We start from the raw sequence: 18,446 nt of genomic DNA on the forward strand, positions 1-18,446 counted from the left end.
GCTACCATGTCCTTAGCTTCATGTGAGGATGTCTAAGAGCCTAGTGCTAGCATGTCCTTAGCTTCATGTGAGGATGTCTAAGAACCTAGAGCTAGCATGTCCTTCCCTTCACATGAGGATGTCTAAGAGCCTAGTGCTAGCATGTCCTTAGCTTCGCATGAGGTCTTTGCATAGCTTCAACTCACAACAGAGGCAGAGGAGCAAGTAGATGTGTGTGGAAGACAAAAGGGGTCCCGTCTCCTGTGGCAGCTAACCCAGTCCTCAGAGAGTGAGGAGCCATGCCTGTGAGACCTTAGTTTAGAAAGAATGCATTAAACCCGCTTGAAGGTCACACTTTCCAACCCTGCTCCCCTGGCAAATGCATTTCTACATGAGTTCTGGATAAATCTCAACTCACTCACATGAAGTATGAGAGGCACCAGTTGTCAACTGACAACATGGAGGGGCATTATGATTTTTCCTGACTTCAGAATATTTTATACATGTGTACAATAAAATATAATCATACCCACCCCTCCCCACTCCAACTTCCCCCATACATACCCCACAATATACCCACCTCCCAACTTCATGCTTTCTTTTTTATAACCCACTAAGTCCAATTAGTGTTGCCTAGATGTGTATGGCTACACAGCATGGGTATTTGATCAACAAAATGCTGATTGTGAAATCGAGAGAAATGACCCTTATATCCAATACATGAATGAAACTAATAAAAGAGAGACTCTGTAGATTAGAATACAGAAACATATTGTTCAATCTCAACATTCAATATTGAGTTGGGCTAAATAATAATTTATGCCATTAAGTTTCTGCATGACTATTGGAATTTAAATGCTGGGGAGTATTTGAGGTATTAAGGAATTGGAGTTGCACAGTTGTGAGCCACCATGCAGGTTCTGGGAAATGGACCTGAGTCCTCTGAAACAGTAGTAAGTATTCTTAATCACTGAACCATCTCTCCAGCCCTCTGCACAAGAGTGTTTCTCTGTGGAAATTTCAAATATTTAATTCTACCTTTCAATTTCCTCCAAATCCGTAGAGCAATCCAGGAAATTTACTATCTGCTTCTCCAGGTAGCTGTCAATCTTTTCTCCAGCCATCATTGTGAAGTTGAATATATTTCGTGTCAATGAATGTAAGAACATGGCTTCATAGCTCCCTTCCAACAGCAAGTCTAAGAAAACTCCAATATCTGTAATATATATATAAAGTCAGGCTAGCAAGCCAACAGAATTTAAGTGTAAATGATAATCCATTACATAAATATTTTAATATACAAAACGGTATAAACAGAATGCTGGCTATACAGGAATCGCTAAGTCTTGAGCAAATCCTTCTCACTCTACCAACACCACCCCTCCTAGAAATGTAGGATACCTACAATGACTATGAGCAGCAAAGTGGAGGTCACACAGAAATAATAATAATAATCATAGTAATAGTAATAATAGGTGTAGTACCCTTCTTTGTGAAATTCACAAAGATTCCAACCGACACAGAAGTTTCCCTTGCCGAGGTCCTACCTTCAATATTCTCTCCCAGGAGGCCAATCCAAACACACAGGTGCTCTCATGATTCCCTCATATTCCCCAGCTCATACCTGCCTCAATACTTTTACAACCGCGATATTTTTTCCCCCTGACGAACTTTCTTTTACATGTCAGTCCTAAATGAAGAAAATCAGCTCAAGTCTGTCTCTAGGGAACTTTCCCAGAGCACCAGATCTCAGACCATCGAACAAAACTTCCCCCCTGCTGACCCCTCCTCTGTACCCAGGGCTGGCATCCCTGTCCTCACAGCTCTCTCCCACCTGAGCCACAGCGCCCCTCCTGCTTGCACAACAGCCGCTCCGCCTTCGTGGAGAAGCCCCTCAGAAGTGCCCGCTCCGGAGTCCACGTCACCCCCGGCATCACTGGACCCAATTCGGGGTCCCGCGAGGGCCCCTCGGGGGAGGAGGAAGCGAAAGGAGCAGGGACCAAAGGTCGCCGGCGTCTGGTGGCCACGGGTACCGTCAAGACACCCACAGGACTAGCGTCCCCTGTGAGGATACAGGTACACGGGAGCAGCCATGACAGCAGCGCAGAGCATCCTGGGAAAACATCCCCACGCTCCTAAGCGACCAATCGGAGACTCAGGTGTGAGCATGCGCAGAGGATTGGATCGCGGCTGGCATCATCAGGGGCTTGGGGATAGGTGGAGATGGGTCGGCCTCGGTCCTGGTGACTAGGAGGTGTCTCTAGGGGAGACCGAGGATGGAAGCAGGTTCTGCGTGCAAACACTCGACTGTCTGAGGCAGAAGCAAGTCCTTGGAGGTGAACACGCAGAACCTTTTCTCCAAGCAGATAGGCGTAGGCCCTAGAGGTTCCTGACCCCGTAAGTGGAGCCCATGAGCCCCAGGCTCGAGCCGCCTCAGCGTAGGCTATCCTTCGGATGACTGAAAGTGCAAGAAAACCGAGCCGGAAGTGTCCTCGCAGCACTGAGGAGACTGAGGCAGAAGGATCGCTGCAGTTTCGAGGCCAGCCTGAGCTGCACTGTGAGTTCCAAACTGGCCTCCTCCAAGAGTGTTCCCCTATCTCAAAGGGGGCAGTGGCAGGTCGCCTGGAGAGATGGCTCAACCGAGGACAAAGTTCTGTTCGCGGCACCCACATCAGGTGGCTCAGCACCACCTGTCACTCCAGACGGTCGGTTGTCCTCCTCTGGACTTGTAGGCACCAGGCATGCAAGTGGTACATCCACACCTGCCGGCAAACATTTACACGCATAAGATAAACCATTTCTTTAAGAAGCGGGAGGCCATCACGTAAACCTGGCAGAGGTCAAGGACCTGGAAATTTTTGCAGGCCAGTCTCTAGAACCCAGAACACTTTGGTGAAGTGGGAAAAGGGAAAGAAATATATCCTCCTGACAGTGTGGCAGCCGCTGAGCAGAGTTTGCTGGCTGGCGCTCTCTCTCTCTCTCTCTCTCTCTCTCTCTCTCTCTCTCTCTCTCTCTCTCTCTCATTAATGTTTTGTTTGTTTTTCACAAAGCTGCAAAGATTCACTGTGGAAAAACAACAGCAGCCAATGCAGCTCAAGGTGAAATGAAGACAGTACTGTCCTTCATCTGACATTGTACAACACTTCCCTGTGCTCCCAGGCATTTCTAACGAGAAGAAACATTAAGTCTTTTGACCAAGATCCAAGAGTAGCTAGGCGGTGGTGGCACACTCATCTCAGCACTTGGAAGGCAGAGGCAGGCAGATCTCTTGTGAGTTCGAAGCCAGGCTGGTCTACAGAGTGAGTTTGAGGACATCCAGGGCTACAAAGAGAAACCCTGTCTCGACAAAACAGTAAAACAAAAAAGATTCAGGGATAGATCTGGGTGAGTTATTATATGAGACAACATTGTTATCCTGAAATAAGTCACCATTTTTTTGGTAGGGTCTCACCACATAACTCTTGCTGGCCTGGAATTTGCTATGTAGACAAGGCTAGCCTCAAAGTAACAGAGATCTGCCTGTTGGAATGTTGGGATTAAAGGATGGTTCCTCATCAAACCCAGCCTCATACCTTTTTTTTTTTTTTTCCCCGTTTTTCAAGACAGGGTTTCTCTGGGTAGCTTTGCGCCTTTCCTGGAACTCACTCTGTAGCACAGGCTGGCGTTGAACTCACAGAGATCCCCCTGCCTCTGCCTCCCTAATGCCGGGATTAAAGGAGTGCGACACGACTGCCTGGCATTTTTTTAAATTTATTTATTTTATGTATATGAGTACACCTTTATTTCAGAAGAGGGCATCGGATCCCACTACAGATGGTTGTGAGCCTCCATGTGGTTGCTGGAAGTTGAACTCAGGACCTCTGGAAGAGCAGCCAGTGCTCTTAACCACTGAGCCATCTCTCCAGCCTACCTCATAACTTTTAACCGTAGATAATCTCATGAATTCTACACACCAGGGCTTAGCCTCTAGTCTAGGGTCTTACAGAAATATGTACATTATGTTTATCTGCATCCACTGGGGAGTTGGGGACTTTCTTCAGTAGCACTGTTGAGAATAGTATCTTATCCATTGGTATTGCTAAAAATTATTTCAGGACTTCTCTAATTTAAGACACCCATGCTATTGCAGGTGACTTCCCACTTTTATTTGGGGATGGAAGTAGAAGGTGCCATGTTCACTCCTCATGGACTTCACATATTTCTCATATGCCTCTTCACTGTTAATTCGTCCAACTCTAAAGGGTCACTCATCTTTACTAGCCAATCATCTTCATGACAAGATCTTTGGACAAGCCCCGGATTTTCTTGGAGCATTTCATTGGCGTCCGTCACCTCTCCTAACAGGATAGTGAACTTGGTTCGCAGCCTTCCCCCATTCCAAAGCACCAAACTCAGCTCTTTGTTTTTTTGTCCCACCTTGAGGCAGCCGATACAGTAAACAACATCTCCCAAAGTGTCGTGTGCAGCATTGCTGACTCCCACTGTTCCAGGACCACTTTCCTTTGATGTCCGTTCATGTTTCTGTGAATTGATGAACTGACAACATGGCAGATGTTGTCCTTCCTCTTTTACTGCTGGGAGAAAAAGGAAGCTGCAGGAGCAAGGACTAGGACTGGGCATGGCCCCTGCGGCCTGACACCTGAAGTGGGAAGTGCCATTCCAGACCCAGGAGGCAGCTCAGGCCAGCAGTTAACCACAAGATAGCCTTGGAAGAAATAACCACTGTGTGTGTGTGGGGGGGGGGGGGAGTATTGGGGAATGTCAGGAGGAATTCAATGCTTCTTTTTAATTAATTAACTGGCTCTAATTTTTTTTAATGATATATAATTCTTACCTCACCCCACTTCTCAGAACCCAGAGTTCCCCAGACTGCTGAATGAAGCAGGCAAGCATAATTGGTAGTTTAGCAACCTGGGACTCCACTTGGTTTGGGCTATACACACACCCCTCTGCTAACAATGTGCTTGAAATCGGAGACATTTACCCACACATACAATACAAGTGTCAGCTCCTCTCCAAATAATGCACCTATCCTGCACTGAGATGCATGCACACCCTCTCTGAACTATGGAATAAGTTTCTCCTCCCCTTAACAATCATCAAACATAGACAGAGTCTATTCAAAAGTATTCTCAGTACATATGCCTGAACTGGTTTAGGGTAGATGCACAATAAGGTAAACTTTGTCTTCAAAGTGAACTTTTAGGGAAATCTATTTGCCACCCTACACATATTTATAATTGGGCTTGGATATGATTAAAATCAAATGTATTATGGGATGGGGCATGCACACTAGAGAAATAGTTATATAACTTAATCTGTCAATCAAAGTAGAGCCATCCAAACTATCCCCCTTAGCAACCAAACTCCCCCTTCTCTTGAACCCTATAAAAGAAGTCCCAAACAGTGACTGGAGCCTTTGAAGACCTTCATTTCTGTCGCTTATTGTCAACCCTGACTGTATATTCCTTTCTAATCTGTCCCATCAGTTTGCCTTGAATAAAGTTTGTGTTTCTTTGCAAATCTGTGTGAGCCCCTTATTTCAGTCTGGTGAATAAGAGGCCAAGAACCTGGAAACACTGGTCTAGACTGCAGCTGCCACTAACAAAGCCAGGGGTCTCACAGCAAAAGCTGGAAAATTTGAGCAACAAAATGAATGACAACAGTATTGAGCCGTAACACAAAGTACAAAAGAAATATACACGCATCTATACCAGTAAATATAAGTGAACAAATAGAATGTGGGGAGAGGGAGACAAATCTTTCTTACTCAAGAATTTCAAATATGTGTTGTGTTACAGTATTCCTCCAGGAGATGGGACTTAATCATGCCAGCCCCATACCTCCGATAGGAGTTAGACTTATAGATTGGCCACTTCTAGAAGCAAAGTATGAACAAAAGAAAATAACTTCCAGTAGAGAAATGTGGCATGCACTCCCCTACAAAGTATTTGAGACTAGCTAGCAGGACATACTGATAACAGATCCCTCTTGGTATGCTAGAATAGGGAGAGCATGCCACTGCTGTGTATTCTCCATTCCAACCACATCATACACACATAATTTCAGTCTAAGCATAAAGAGAACATCACAGAGACTCAACTTCAAAGATTTCTTCTTCTCCTCCTCCTCTTCTCCTTTCTTCTCCTCCTCCTTCTTCCTTCCTCCCCCTCCTCCTCCTTCCTTCTTCCTCCTCCTTCCTTCTTTCTTTTTCCTCCTTTCTTCTTCCTCCTTCTTCCTCCTCCTCCTTCCTTTTCTTCCTCCTTCCTTTTTCCTTCCTCTCCTTTCTTCCTCCTCCTTCCTTCGTCCTTCTTCCTCCACCTCCTCTTCTTCTTCCTTCTTTCTTCTTCCTTCTTCCTCCTCCTCCTCTTCTTCCTTCTTTCTTCTTTTTCCTTCTTCCTCCTCCTTTTTTTTCTTCTTCTTCTTCCTCCTCCTCCTCCCCCCTCCTTCTTCTTCGTGGTAGAGCACTAGAGAACTCTGGGTTTAGTCTTCAGCAACATGGTACTATGGATTAGATCCTGAACATTGGTGGGATAATATGAGATCCAAATGAAGGCTGAAGTTTAGTTAATAGTAAATGTGCCAATGCTTTTATTTTTTGAGATAGGGTTTATGTAGCTCAAGCTGGCTTTGAATTTTCAGTGTAGCCAAGGATGACCTTGGAATCTGGATACTCCTGCCTCCACCTCCAAGGTTTAGCTCATGGTCTTGATAAGTGTACTAAAGTTTTATAACTTTATGTTTAGAGTGGAGCTGGGGTTGGACAGTGGTGGCACTTGCCTTTAATCCTAGCACTTGGGATGCAGAGGCAGGCAGATCTCTGTTTGAGGCCAGCCTGGTCTACAGATCGAGTCCCAGAACAGCCAGAGCTGTTACACAAAGAAACCCTGTCTCAAACAACAACTACAACAAAAACCAAAACAAGCAAACTAACAAAAATAAAACAAAAGAGTGGGGTTGGGGAGATGGCTCAGTGGTTAAGATCACTAGCTGCTCTTGCAGAGGACCTGGGCTGAGTACCAGCACCCACATGGTGGCTCATAACTGTCTGTAACTCCAGTTCCAGGGGATCTGAAGCCCTCTTCTGACTCTCTTGGGCACACATGTGGTACACAGACATTCATGCAGACAAAATATCTATACACATAAAATAAATTTTAAAAAAGATGCTAAGGATAGAGGAGAAAGGGTAAATGGGGTTTAGTTACTACTATTACAGCTTTTGTGATTACTACGAAATAAAAAGTGTATTAAAAAAATAGAATTCCTGCCAGCCAGTGGTGGTGCATGCTTTTAATCCCAGCTCTTGGGATGCAGAGGCAGGTGGATCACTGAGTTTGAATAGTCAGCTTGGTCTACAGAGTAAGTTCCAGTATGGCCAGGGCTATGTAGAGAAACTTTGTTTCAAAAAAACAAACAAACAAACAAAACAAAACAAAAGCAGAATTGCTGATTATAATAGCATGTCATGTGTGGGAAGGCTAAATGAATTTAAATATTCTAAGGGCCCTGGATTATGCGTAAGAGAATACATGTTTGATTGATCTAACACTGATCAGTGTGTATAGTGCATTGTAGAAGACACCCAGGGCTGGTGAGATAGCTCAGCAGGTAAAGGCGCTTGCTGCCAAGCCTGGTGACCTGAGTTTGAATCTCGGGAGAGAGCACAGGCATGGAGAGCTGGCTCCGTGGTTAAGAGCTCTTGTTGTTCTTGCAGAGGACCCAGGTTCAGTTCCCAGCACCCACATGGCAGCTCACCATCTCTAACTCCAGTTCCAGGGATCCGATGCCCTGTTCTGACCTCCTTTGGCACCAGGCAGGCGTGTGGTACACACACATACATGCAGACAAAACACTTGTACACATAAAAAGATCTAAATCTAAAAAAATATACTTGAAGAGAAGAGAGCTGACTATCAAGTTGTCCTCTGACCTCCATATGTAGGCCACAGTGCAAGTACACACACACACACACACACACACACACACACACTCACTCACATCACATCACACACATACAAGAAACAGACAAACAAGGCTAGAGAGATGGCTCAGAGGTTAAGAGCACTGGCAGTTCTTCCAGAGGTCCCGAGTTCAAATCCCAGCAACCACATGGTGGCTCACAACCATCTGTAATGAGATCTGGTGCCCTCTTCTGGCCTGCAGGTAGAACACTGTATACATATTCAATAAATAAATCTTAAGAAAAACCAGACAAATAATAAATGTAATTTGTAGAAAGGCATTTAGTAGGTGTAGCTAAATAGTAGGACGCTTGACCACCATGTGTGAGGCCCTGGGCTTGACACTCTCAGCACTGGGGGAAAAGCTATTTACTAAAGGCATATATATGGTTTACTATGCTGCCATCTATTCCTCCAGCACGGCCACTTAATTGTGACACAGTGACATGAAAGCAACCATAGACACTAGGCAAGTGGACCAAATGGACATATGGAAACTGTATTTATATCACTTGTACAGTATGTCTTGTTTTGGAGCACATGCAGACTGTTTTAACTATTCTAACTTTTCTATGTAATGCTATGAATTAAACTCAACTGCATGCATGCTAGAGACTTGCACTACCGATGAGCAGTGTGAAGAGGCCTAATTTAACATTAGTGAGCCATGACAGGCTGCAGACTAACAATACTGGGGCAGGGCTCACCATCACAATAAGCAGGAAAAACCACGAACTGTACCCTGCGGGGACCAGTCAGAATTAAGACAAACAAGTACTAAATGCTCTAGAACATAAAGGATAGCTTACATCACTTGTATATTGATTGCTGATTTCCTTGCAGTAACACCAGTACCAATCACTGTTTGACAAAACTTGTTACCTCACTCATGGCCAACCTATATCCTAATCCAGAATTCTCCTACACTACACCCCCATCCTAATCTGGAATTCCCCTACACCATCCTTTGCTCCTTAAAAATCCTGCCATAAAGGAGCTCAATCCTCTCCCTGATCCAACCACTGCGTTGGAATGTATGGGAAACCCAAGCTCGAGCTTGCAATAAAGGCTCTTTGCTTTTGCATATGAACTCAGACTCCTGATGGTCTCTGGGGGGCTCATGACTCGGGCAGAACACTGTGCATCCCTAGCAAGGTGGTTAAATATTTAAGACACAAAGAATATCTTTTCCGGACATACTAGGCCACTTGATCAAGAAAAGAACTTTATTTTGGCTCTGAGTTGAAGCAGTGTTGACAGGTCACATCTGGTGACAGACCCTTTGCTGGTAGAGTCCAGATGTGGAACAGGGAGGATGTCACCTGGCAAGAAGACAGGGAGTTTATGTGTATGGATATCCATTTTTTACCTCTTCCCCCTTCTAAGGCTATCAGTCTTCAACCATGGGAGCTCCACTTGCATAATTTTCTGCCTAATCGCCCCTGAAAGGCCCCACTTTTAAACACCACAGTTGAAGTCAGGCTAGTGGTGCTCATGTGCCCTCCCAGCATTTGGATGATGGAGGCAATAGGATTAAGAAGTTTAAGACCAGCTTTGGCCACATAGCAAATGGAAGACCAGACTGGGCTACATGAGACCTGCCTCGAAAATATGAAATAAATAAAATGATAAACATTGTAGTTGAATTAAATTCCTACTCTCCTGATGCTTCACCATGGGATGAAATTTCACCCATGAACCCTTAAGGGACACACATTATATCTAAATGACAGGGCCTATAAAGGTCCTTGTCAGGGCTGGAGGCAGCACAATGGTGAGGTACTGAGTTCAGTACCCAGCACCCATATTGTGTGGTTCACAAACATCTGTAAACTGCAGATCTCCTCTAGCCCCCCCACTGTGGAACCTGCACTCATACACACATACACAATATTTAAAATAGCAATGAAAACAAATCTTGAAAGGTTCGTGTTAAAGTGCACATAAATGTTTTAAGAAACCGAAGGGATATCTCATTCCTAATTCTTCACCAGGACTCCAGGCTGGTATACAGCTAGCACCTGCCACATAGCATGTGCTCAATGTACAAGTCAGAGTTCTTTATAATTAAAATCCTTGTAGAAATTGCACAGTGCTTCATCAAGCACGCACACCGTATTTATTTAACTATTTCTTTTTTAGTGGGCTTCCCAAGAATATTAATTGCATTGACCCTATAGACAGAAAATACTATGTGTGTGGAGGGGGAGAGACTTTGTCTTCTGAAATGGTGCCTACCAGTCAGTGGTTCATTAGTGTTCCTATATGAAAAGAATAATTTTGATCACATGAATTGATCACATCAGTATTGTTTGCACTGTGTTGACTTGATAAGATGGTGTGGTGATCCATGATACTCTAAACTTGGCAGTGAGACTGTAGATCCTCTAAGGCCACTGCTTAGTGTGATGTCTGTCAGGTCAACAGCAACTAGGCAATATGGAGACCTGTGAACTTAGAAAACCAGGTGCCTCAAAGTCCCTGAGAGTTCCCACTTCAACTATCCCAGCTCTCTTAGATTCCACTTGACTCTGTGTTCTAACCTGCAGTTTGAAATTTATGGCCATAGACCCAATCCCAGTTTATGACAGTGACCGGCTCCAAAGAAAATGTGAGTCAGAACAAGTCATTTTGGAAGACCTTTGAAACTTTACCTCGCCACTCCTTCCTTAGTGACGAGTTTGTCTGCCTGGACCCTAGAAGATTCATAGATGGATTCTTCCCTGAGCTTTGGCTATTAGAGCTCAGAGCCAAGGTCAAGGTCAGCCACAGGGAAGGGCATCAGCTGGGACCTGAGTGTACACTGGCTTTACCTGATACTGTCTATTGTGATGTCATGGAATCTCAGTCTAGAGACAGACACTCAGTAGTTGAGAGGGGCATAGGCTTGAGAAATGTCCCTAATATGGGGGCTCGCTTTCCCCCTGCCGACAGATCTCAGCCTTACGCTACTCGGTTTCTTTGTTTATGGAATATGGGTGCTGTTTTCTTGGTATCAGAGCCAGACAAAGGTGGCAGCCAAGAAAGAGGTACGTGATAGCCACTTTCTCTCGAAACTCACCTCTCTCCATGCTGGAACCCTATAGGTTTGTCTAAATGCCTATCCTCTGGGCCTTAGGAAGAACTGGATGGAGGGGAGAGGGGGGTTGAGACAGCATTGATTGAGAGCTCCCTCTTTTATTTTTTTCCTTCCTTATTTTGGTTTTCCAAGACAAGGTTCCTCTGTGTATCCCTGGCTCTCCTGACTCACTCTGTATACCAAGCTGGCCTTGAATTCACAGAGATCTGCCTGCCTCTGCCTTCCAAGTGCTGGGATTAAGGGCATGAGCCAACACTGCCCAGCTTCTCTCTCTCTCTCTCTCTCTCTCTCTCTCTCTCTCTCTCTCTCTCTCTCTCTCTCTGGTTTTTTGACATAAGGTTTCTCCATGTAGCTTTGCGTCTTTCCTGGAACTGGCTTTGTAGACCAGGCTGGCCTCGAACTCACAGAGATCTACCTGCCTCTGTCTTTGGATGGGCATGGTGGTGCACACCTTTAATACCAACACTAGGGAGGGAGAGGCAGGAGGATCTCTCTGAGTCCAAGGCCAGCCTGGTCTACATAGTGTGTTCTAGGACAGCCAGGACTATACAGGGAGAGTCTGTCTCAAAAAAACCAAGAGGAGCAAGAGGGAAGAAGAAAGGAGGAGAAGAATGAAGAGGAGGAGGAGGAGAAGGAAGAAGAGGAGGAGGAGGAGGAGGAGGAGGAGGAGAAAAGAAGGAAGTATTAGTAACGGTAGCTTTAGGATCTATTATCAAATAGACACCGAGGCAGAATGTACTAGATGCTGAGAAAGTGCTGTCTAGGAGCTCGAGTTGAATTGACACATTCATATGACATAACTTTGGGAAAAAGAATGTGGTAAGGGTGCTGTGGGTATTGTCCATCACACGGGATGGGAGACAGACGGTAGAGTGACTTTGTTTTATAAAGAAAGATTTATTATCATATGACGAGACAAAGAATATCAAGTGACACTTTGCTGTGGGATTTTTATTTCCAGCAGGAGTACAATTGTTTGAGTTCGTGGTGCACGTGTTTAACATTAGTAGGTCATGCCTCTTCTGAGTTTTCGATCATGTGAGCAGACCATGAGTGACTGGCTCCCCCACAGTCCTGCCATCTTGCCCAGACTTGGCACACCCACCTTATTTTAGTGATTCAAGTGAGTGGTTGGTATCGCATTGTGATTTCCTGTGCAACCCCCATAACTAAACACTGAGCAATGTCTCAGGTTTATTAGTCATTTGGAAATTCTCTCTTGTAAACTGCCTATTCAAGTCATTTGTGCATTGTGTGTGTATGTGTGTGTGTGTGTGTGTGTGTGTGTGTGTGTGTTAGGTGTGTGTTAGTAAGGATCAAGTTCAGGTCACTATTTATGCTAGGCAAAGCACTCTACCACTGAGCGACATCTCTTGTCCATTTTTTCCTTGATTTTTTTTGTTTGTTTGTTTTAGTTTTTTTTTTCCGTTCCATTTTTCAAGACACAGTTTGTTTCTGTAATCCTGGATGTCCTGGAACTCTACCTGTAGACCAGGCTGGCCTCGAACTCACAAAAATCCCCGTTTCTCCCTCCCAAGTGCTGGGATTGAAGGTGTTTGCCACCACTGGCCCGGCTTTCCGTGATTTTTATTAAGGATAATTTATTAAGGATAATTAAGGCAAATCAAAGGCACACAGAATTGGTAAATGAGCCTACCTAGTCTGAACAAGGCCACACATTCAATCCGTAGTATGAGAAAAAAATAAAAGGTGGTCTGATAAATCTTCATAGACTTCACTTAACCCTTGCTACATCCTTTTGAAGCAAATCAGAAATAATTTCATGGTAAATGTTTTAGTATGTTTATTTTGAGATCCTGCCCCACTCCACACAGAAAAAAAAAGAAAAGAAAAACAGGTTAATCACAATATCATTATTACACCTAAAAATGTAACAATAAAATCTCAGTAATTCCTTAATACCTCAAATATCCGCCAGCATTTAAATTCCAATAGTCACGCAGAAACTTAATGGCATAAATTATTATTTAGCCCAACTCAATATTGAATGTTGAGATTGAACAATATGTTTCTGTATTCTAATCTACAGAGTCTCTCTTTTATTTTATTCATTTATGTATTGGATAAAAGGGTCATTTCTCTCGATTTCACAATCAACATTTTGTTGATCAAATACCCATGCGGTATAGCCATACACATCTAGGCAACACTGATTGGACTTAGTGGGTTATAAAAAAAGAAAGCATGAAGTTGGGAGGTGGATATATTGTGGGGTATGTATGGGGGAAGTTGGAGTGGGGAGGGGTGGGTATGATTATATTTTATTGTACACATGTATAAAATATTCTGAAATCAGGTAAATGATAATGCCCCTCCATGTTGTCAGTTGACAACTGGTGCCTCTCGTACTTCATGTGAGTGAGTTGAGATTTATCCGGAACTCATGTAGAAATGCATTTGCCAGGGGAGCAGGGTTGGAAAGTGTGACCTTCAAGCGGGTTTAATGCATTCTTTCCAGACTAAGGTCTCACAGGCATGGCTCCTCACTCTCTGAGGACTGGGTTAGCTGCCACAGGAGACGGGACCCCTTTTGTCTTCCACACACATCCACTTGCTCCTCTGGCCCTGTCTGCTGTGAGTTGAAGCTACACAAAGACCTCACGCGAAGCTAAGGACATGCTAGCACTAGGCTCTTAGACATCCAGAACCATGAAGCCAACTAAACCTCTCTCCTTCATAAATGAGCTGATCACAAGTATTCTATTTCAGTAACTCAACATGAACTAGAACCATGAGGAAGTTGGTTCTAAGATTTATCAGAATTTGTTTTCTGGTAGGGAGAGGTGACATAGTTCATAGGTAATGATAATCATCAGAGGGCACATAATGTGTGATTTGGCATGGCATTTTATTTTTATCTATCTATCTATCTAATCTATCTATCTATCTATCTATCTATCTATCTATCTATCTATCAACATCATCATCATCATCTATGTCTGTCTATCTATCTATCTATCTATCTATCTATCTATCTATCTATCTATCATCATCATCATCTCTTTCTGTCTATTGTCTATCTATCATCTATATCTATCTTCTTACTTATTTTTAATGCTAGGGATCAAATCCAGGGTCTTGTGCTCTCGGCAATCAGTCCACCACTGAACTACATCTTCAAGCTTGGTATAATATTGTAAATAACATTATAAATACTGTTTTCTTTCTTTTTTATTACTTTTTGTTTTTCAAGATAGGGTTTTCCTGTGTAGCCCTGGCTGCCCTGGAACCCACTTTGCAGACGAGATTGGCCTTGAACTCACAGAGATCCACTTGCCTCTGCCTTCCAAGTGCTGGGATTAAAGATGTGCACTACCACCACCCCTTGTAATTATCATTTTATACAAATGATGCCGAAACCTGAGAACACAACAGATCTTTCCATACTGAGCTGCTTAGAGAGCCCTGCTAAGTGTATCACTTTGACTTTATCCTCCTGTAGGAATATTCTCTAAATCATGTCATGTGTAAATAACAACAGTTTTTTTTTTTAAGGTTTTTTTTTTTTTTTTTTTTTTTTTTTTTTTTTTTTGGTTTTTCGAGACAGGGTTTCCCTGTGTAGCTTTGTGCCTTTCCTGGAACTCACTTGGTAGCCCAGGCTGGCCTCGAACTCACAAAAATCTGCCTGGCTCTGCCTCCCAAGTGCTGGGATTAAAGGCGTGCGCCACCACCGCCTGGCTAACAACAGTTTTATTACCTCTTTTCCAACCTTATGTTTTGGTTCTCCTTGCCTTCATTTATTATTATGACTTCCGGTACAATATTCAGTAGCAATGTGTTGTGGGCATCTGTCTCTTTTTTAAGTCAAGGAAAAATTTCAATAATTCACCAGTTATATATAATGTTTTCTGTGGTTTTTCAAATATTCTCATCCAAATCAAGGAAGTTTTAGCAAGAATTGGTGTTAATTAAAAAAAAAAATCGCCGGGCGGTGGTGGCGCACGCCTTTAATCCCAGCACTCGGGAGGCAGAGCCAGGCGGATCTCTGTGAGTTCAAGGCCAGCCTGGTCTCCAAAGTGAGTTCCAGGAAAGGCGCAAAGCTACACAGAGAAACCCTGTCTCGAAAAGCAAAAAAAACAAAACAAAACAAAAAAAATCTTCTAAAATTTTAAATTAAATCTCTTTATCCTGGGTGCTAAATATTAAGTATATTTCCTGCCTCTATTTAGATGGTCATATATTTTTTCTTGTTTGTTCAATCAATGTACTGAGTTGCATGAGAATGTAAGATAATAAACCAGCTGTGAATTCCTAGGATACATATAACACATTTGTAATGTTGGTCCCAATACTTTAATTAGATTCATTAGATTCAGTTTGCTGATATTTTGTTTGTGATTTATACATCTATGCATATATATATTGACTGGTCAAGTCTTAATTAGATTTTAGAATGATGATTATTCCAGCTTCCTCAATAGAAAATAGAAGCAAATCTGAATTTCCATCTCATTAATGTAACAGACACCCTCAATACTCAGGGAATTGCAAGGGTTTTTGGAGTTCTGTACTAAGAATCTGGAATAAAGACCAGGTTGTTCTTTATCACACACACACACACACACACACACACACACACACACACACATACATACCATACACAACACATGCACACACATACCCACACCACACACAAACACACACACAGACACAGACACACAGACACACACACCAAAGGAGGATATACTAAGGTTAAGAAATAGGCTCTCATAGCTCCTCTGAAATTCATAGACAAACTTGGGTAAGAGTTAATGTCATTGTCCCAAGCCCAAACTCTGCAGGACAGGACAGGCTAGAAAAATGGGTACACTTTTGTGTACTTGAGTCTTGTGGAAGGATTCTTTCCTCTTCAGGGAGTTCTGGCCTCTGCTCTTAAAGCCTTCAGCTGATTGGGTGATGCCCACTCACAGTATGGAAGGCAATCTGCTTTAAAGTGTACTGATTTTAAATGTTAATCATATGTAAAATTACTGTCAAAGCAATGTTCTAGACTAATATATGGCCAAACAACTGGGCTCCATAGCCTAGCCAAGTCGGCATAAATTAACCATTACACTCCTTTCTCTTGCTTAGATTTATTATTACTATTTTTAAAAAGGGGTGTGTGTGTATGTGTGTGTATAAAATTGTGTGTTTGTGTAATTGTGAGTGTGAGCATGAGCACAGGTGCCAGCAGAAGCCAGAGGTGCTGGATCCCCCTGGATCTGGAGTTACAGGGCATTGTGAGCCGTGTGATATGGATGCTAGGAATCAAACTTGGGACCTCTGCAAGAGCAGTATGTGCTGTTGTTAACCACTGAACCATCTCCCCAAGCCTAATTCTTCGCCTCTTTTAAATCTGGAAAGAGTTTCATAACTTAAATAGTTCTTACGTTTAGGTTTTCACTCTATCTCCAGTTCATTTTTAAATATGATATGAAGTAAAAGGCCCAACTTCATTCCTTTACATGTGGTTATCCAGTTGTCTCAGCACCATTGGTTGAAGATTATTCTTTTTTTTCTCCAAATTTCTCTCTCTTTTTTTTTCCTTCCTCGAGACAGGGTTTCTCTGTGTAGTTTTAGTACCTGTCTTGGATTTTGCTCTGTAGACCAGGCTGGTCTCCAACTCACAGAGATCCACCTGGCTCTGCCTCCTCAGTGCTGGGATTAAAGGCATGTGCCATCACCGCCCGGCGAAGAGGGGTTGTTGTTGTTGTTTTGTTTTTTTTCGAGACAGGGTTTCTCTGTGTAGCTTTGTACCTTTCCTGGAACTCGCTCTGTAGACCAGGCTGCCCTCAAAACTCACAGAGATCCGCCTGCTTCTGCCTCCTGAGTGCTGGGATCAAAGGCGTGCACCACCACCATCCTACTCTAGAGGTCTATTCTTAAACCGGTACCCCAACTATTTTTGAGTACTGTGGTTTTGTACACTGTATTTCTTTTTCTTTTTGGTTTTTCAAAACAAGGTTTCTCTGTGTAGCCCTGGCTGTCCTGGAACTCACTCTGTAGACCAGGCTGATCTCAAACTCACAGAGATCCACCAGTCTCTGAGTGCTGGGATTAAAGGTGTGTACCACCACCACCTGGCTCTGTACAAAGTTTTAAAATCAGAAAGTATGGGTCTTCTGACTGTTCTTTTTATTTATTTTTTGTCTATCTATCTATCTATCTATCTATCTATCTATCTATCTATCTATCTATCTATCTATCATCTATCTATCATGCATACAATGTTCTGTCTGCATATATCCCTGCCTGCCACCATGTGGTTGCTGAGAACTCAGGACCTCTCTAAGAGCAGCCAGTGCTCTTAACCGCTGAGCCATCCCTCCAGCCCTGACTGTTCTTTCTCAAGGTTGTTTTGGCTCCTGAGGGATCTCTGTAATTCCATAGGGATTTTTAGGACAGGGTTTTCATTTATGCAAAAAAGGTCGCTGGGGTTTGCGTAGGGATTACACAGCATCCCTAAAGAATCTACAGATTGTGTTGGTAATGTCATTTTACCATCAAACCTTCCAATCATGAACAAAGGATGTCTTATTTACTATTTACTCTCTACAACAGTGTTTTGTAGTTTTTCCATCTCATGACACAGCCACCTCCCAAACACCCCATCTACTAATACCATTACTTTGCAGGTTAGGATTTCAACATATCAAGTTGGGGGATAACATTGGACCCAATGTATGTTGGGGGGAGTTCCCAGGTATTTCTACTTTGTTGAGTGTCTTAAAAAAAAAAAAAAACACATGAGTACATGTTTGGTTTTTCTGCACCATTGCTATGACCATGGCAACCCCCACTTTGTGTTATTAGTATGGTGTAGTGTATTGACCACTGTGCTATGTTGAAATAGTCCTGCATTATTTAAACATCATTTCACTGTGTGTATCTACTGTATCTGGTACTGTTACACTGCGCACAGTCCCCTCCCTCCCCACTCTCCTTCACTGTCTCCCCACAGTGTCCTTAACTCTTCTAGTCATTTCTACTTTCATGGCATGTTTACATCTGTGAGGTTATGTACTCTATGAAATTAGGAACCACAAAGGAGAAGAATCATTTGATGTTATCTTTCTGAGGCTGGCTTAGCTGCTTTATAGGAGTTCCTATAAAGCATCCCTTTTCCTGAGAAAACTATGTAACCTTGTTCTTGGTGACAGAAAAAGTCCATTGTGTATACACACACATTTAACATCCATTCCTCCATTGTTGCACACATAGGTTGGTTCCATAACTCAGTTATTATGTATAGTGCTGCAGGAAACGCTGATGGGCACGTGTCTCTGTCACATTAAACCTCCACACATTCTTTGGATAAATTCCAAACACTCAGACTCATCATCATTCTGTAAGTTCTGGCCAGCCCAGTAGGTGTACTATGTTTATGTTTATTAACAAATTTCTGCAGTCTATCTTACATT

At 43.1% G+C, this 18,446-nt stretch overlaps 2 protein-coding genes and 2 long non-coding RNA genes across 4 annotated transcripts in view; 2 read left to right on the top strand and 2 right to left on the bottom strand.

The window, feature by feature from the left end:
* Positions 1–1,013: 1,013 nt before the first annotated feature.
* LOC131897598 (tetratricopeptide repeat protein 27-like) lies at positions 1,014–2,096 on the bottom strand. Its single transcript, XM_059248541.1, has 2 exons — positions 1,814–2,096; positions 1,014–1,195 (listed from the first exon to the last, which is right to left on the bottom strand). The coding sequence occupies exons 1-2, from the start codon at positions 1,911–1,913 to the stop codon at positions 1,014–1,016; spliced, it is 282 nt and encodes a 93-aa protein (XP_059104524.1). The 5' UTR covers positions 1,914–2,096.
* A 450-nt stretch (positions 2,097–2,546) lies between these two features.
* On the top strand, positions 2,547–5,502 carry LOC131897600 (uncharacterized). Its single transcript, XR_009375736.1, has 2 exons — positions 2,547–3,363; positions 4,109–5,502. It is a non-coding gene; the product is annotated as an uncharacterized LOC131897600 (long non-coding RNA).
* A 3,649-nt stretch (positions 5,503–9,151) lies between these two features.
* LOC131897414 (uncharacterized) lies at positions 9,152–10,975 on the bottom strand. The gene is made up of 2 exons (XR_009375673.1): positions 10,598–10,975; positions 9,152–9,265 (listed from the first exon to the last, which is right to left on the bottom strand). It is a non-coding gene; the product is annotated as an uncharacterized LOC131897414 (long non-coding RNA).
* The window catches only part of LOC131897413 (uncharacterized), a 29,774-nt gene continuing 21,613 nt past the window's right edge, over positions 10,286–18,446 (top strand). The window contains exon 1 of the mRNA XM_059248329.1: positions 10,286–10,972. Coding sequence (XP_059104312.1) covers positions 10,838–10,972 — 135 coding nt within the window. The 5' untranslated portion in view covers positions 10,286–10,837. The remainder of the gene's footprint in view (positions 10,973–18,446) is intronic.

This window comes from Peromyscus eremicus, chromosome 22, assembly GCF_949786415.1.
Source record: "Peromyscus eremicus chromosome 22, PerEre_H2_v1, whole genome shotgun sequence".
NCBI classification, from domain to species: Eukaryota; Metazoa; Chordata; class Mammalia; order Rodentia; family Cricetidae; genus Peromyscus; species Peromyscus eremicus.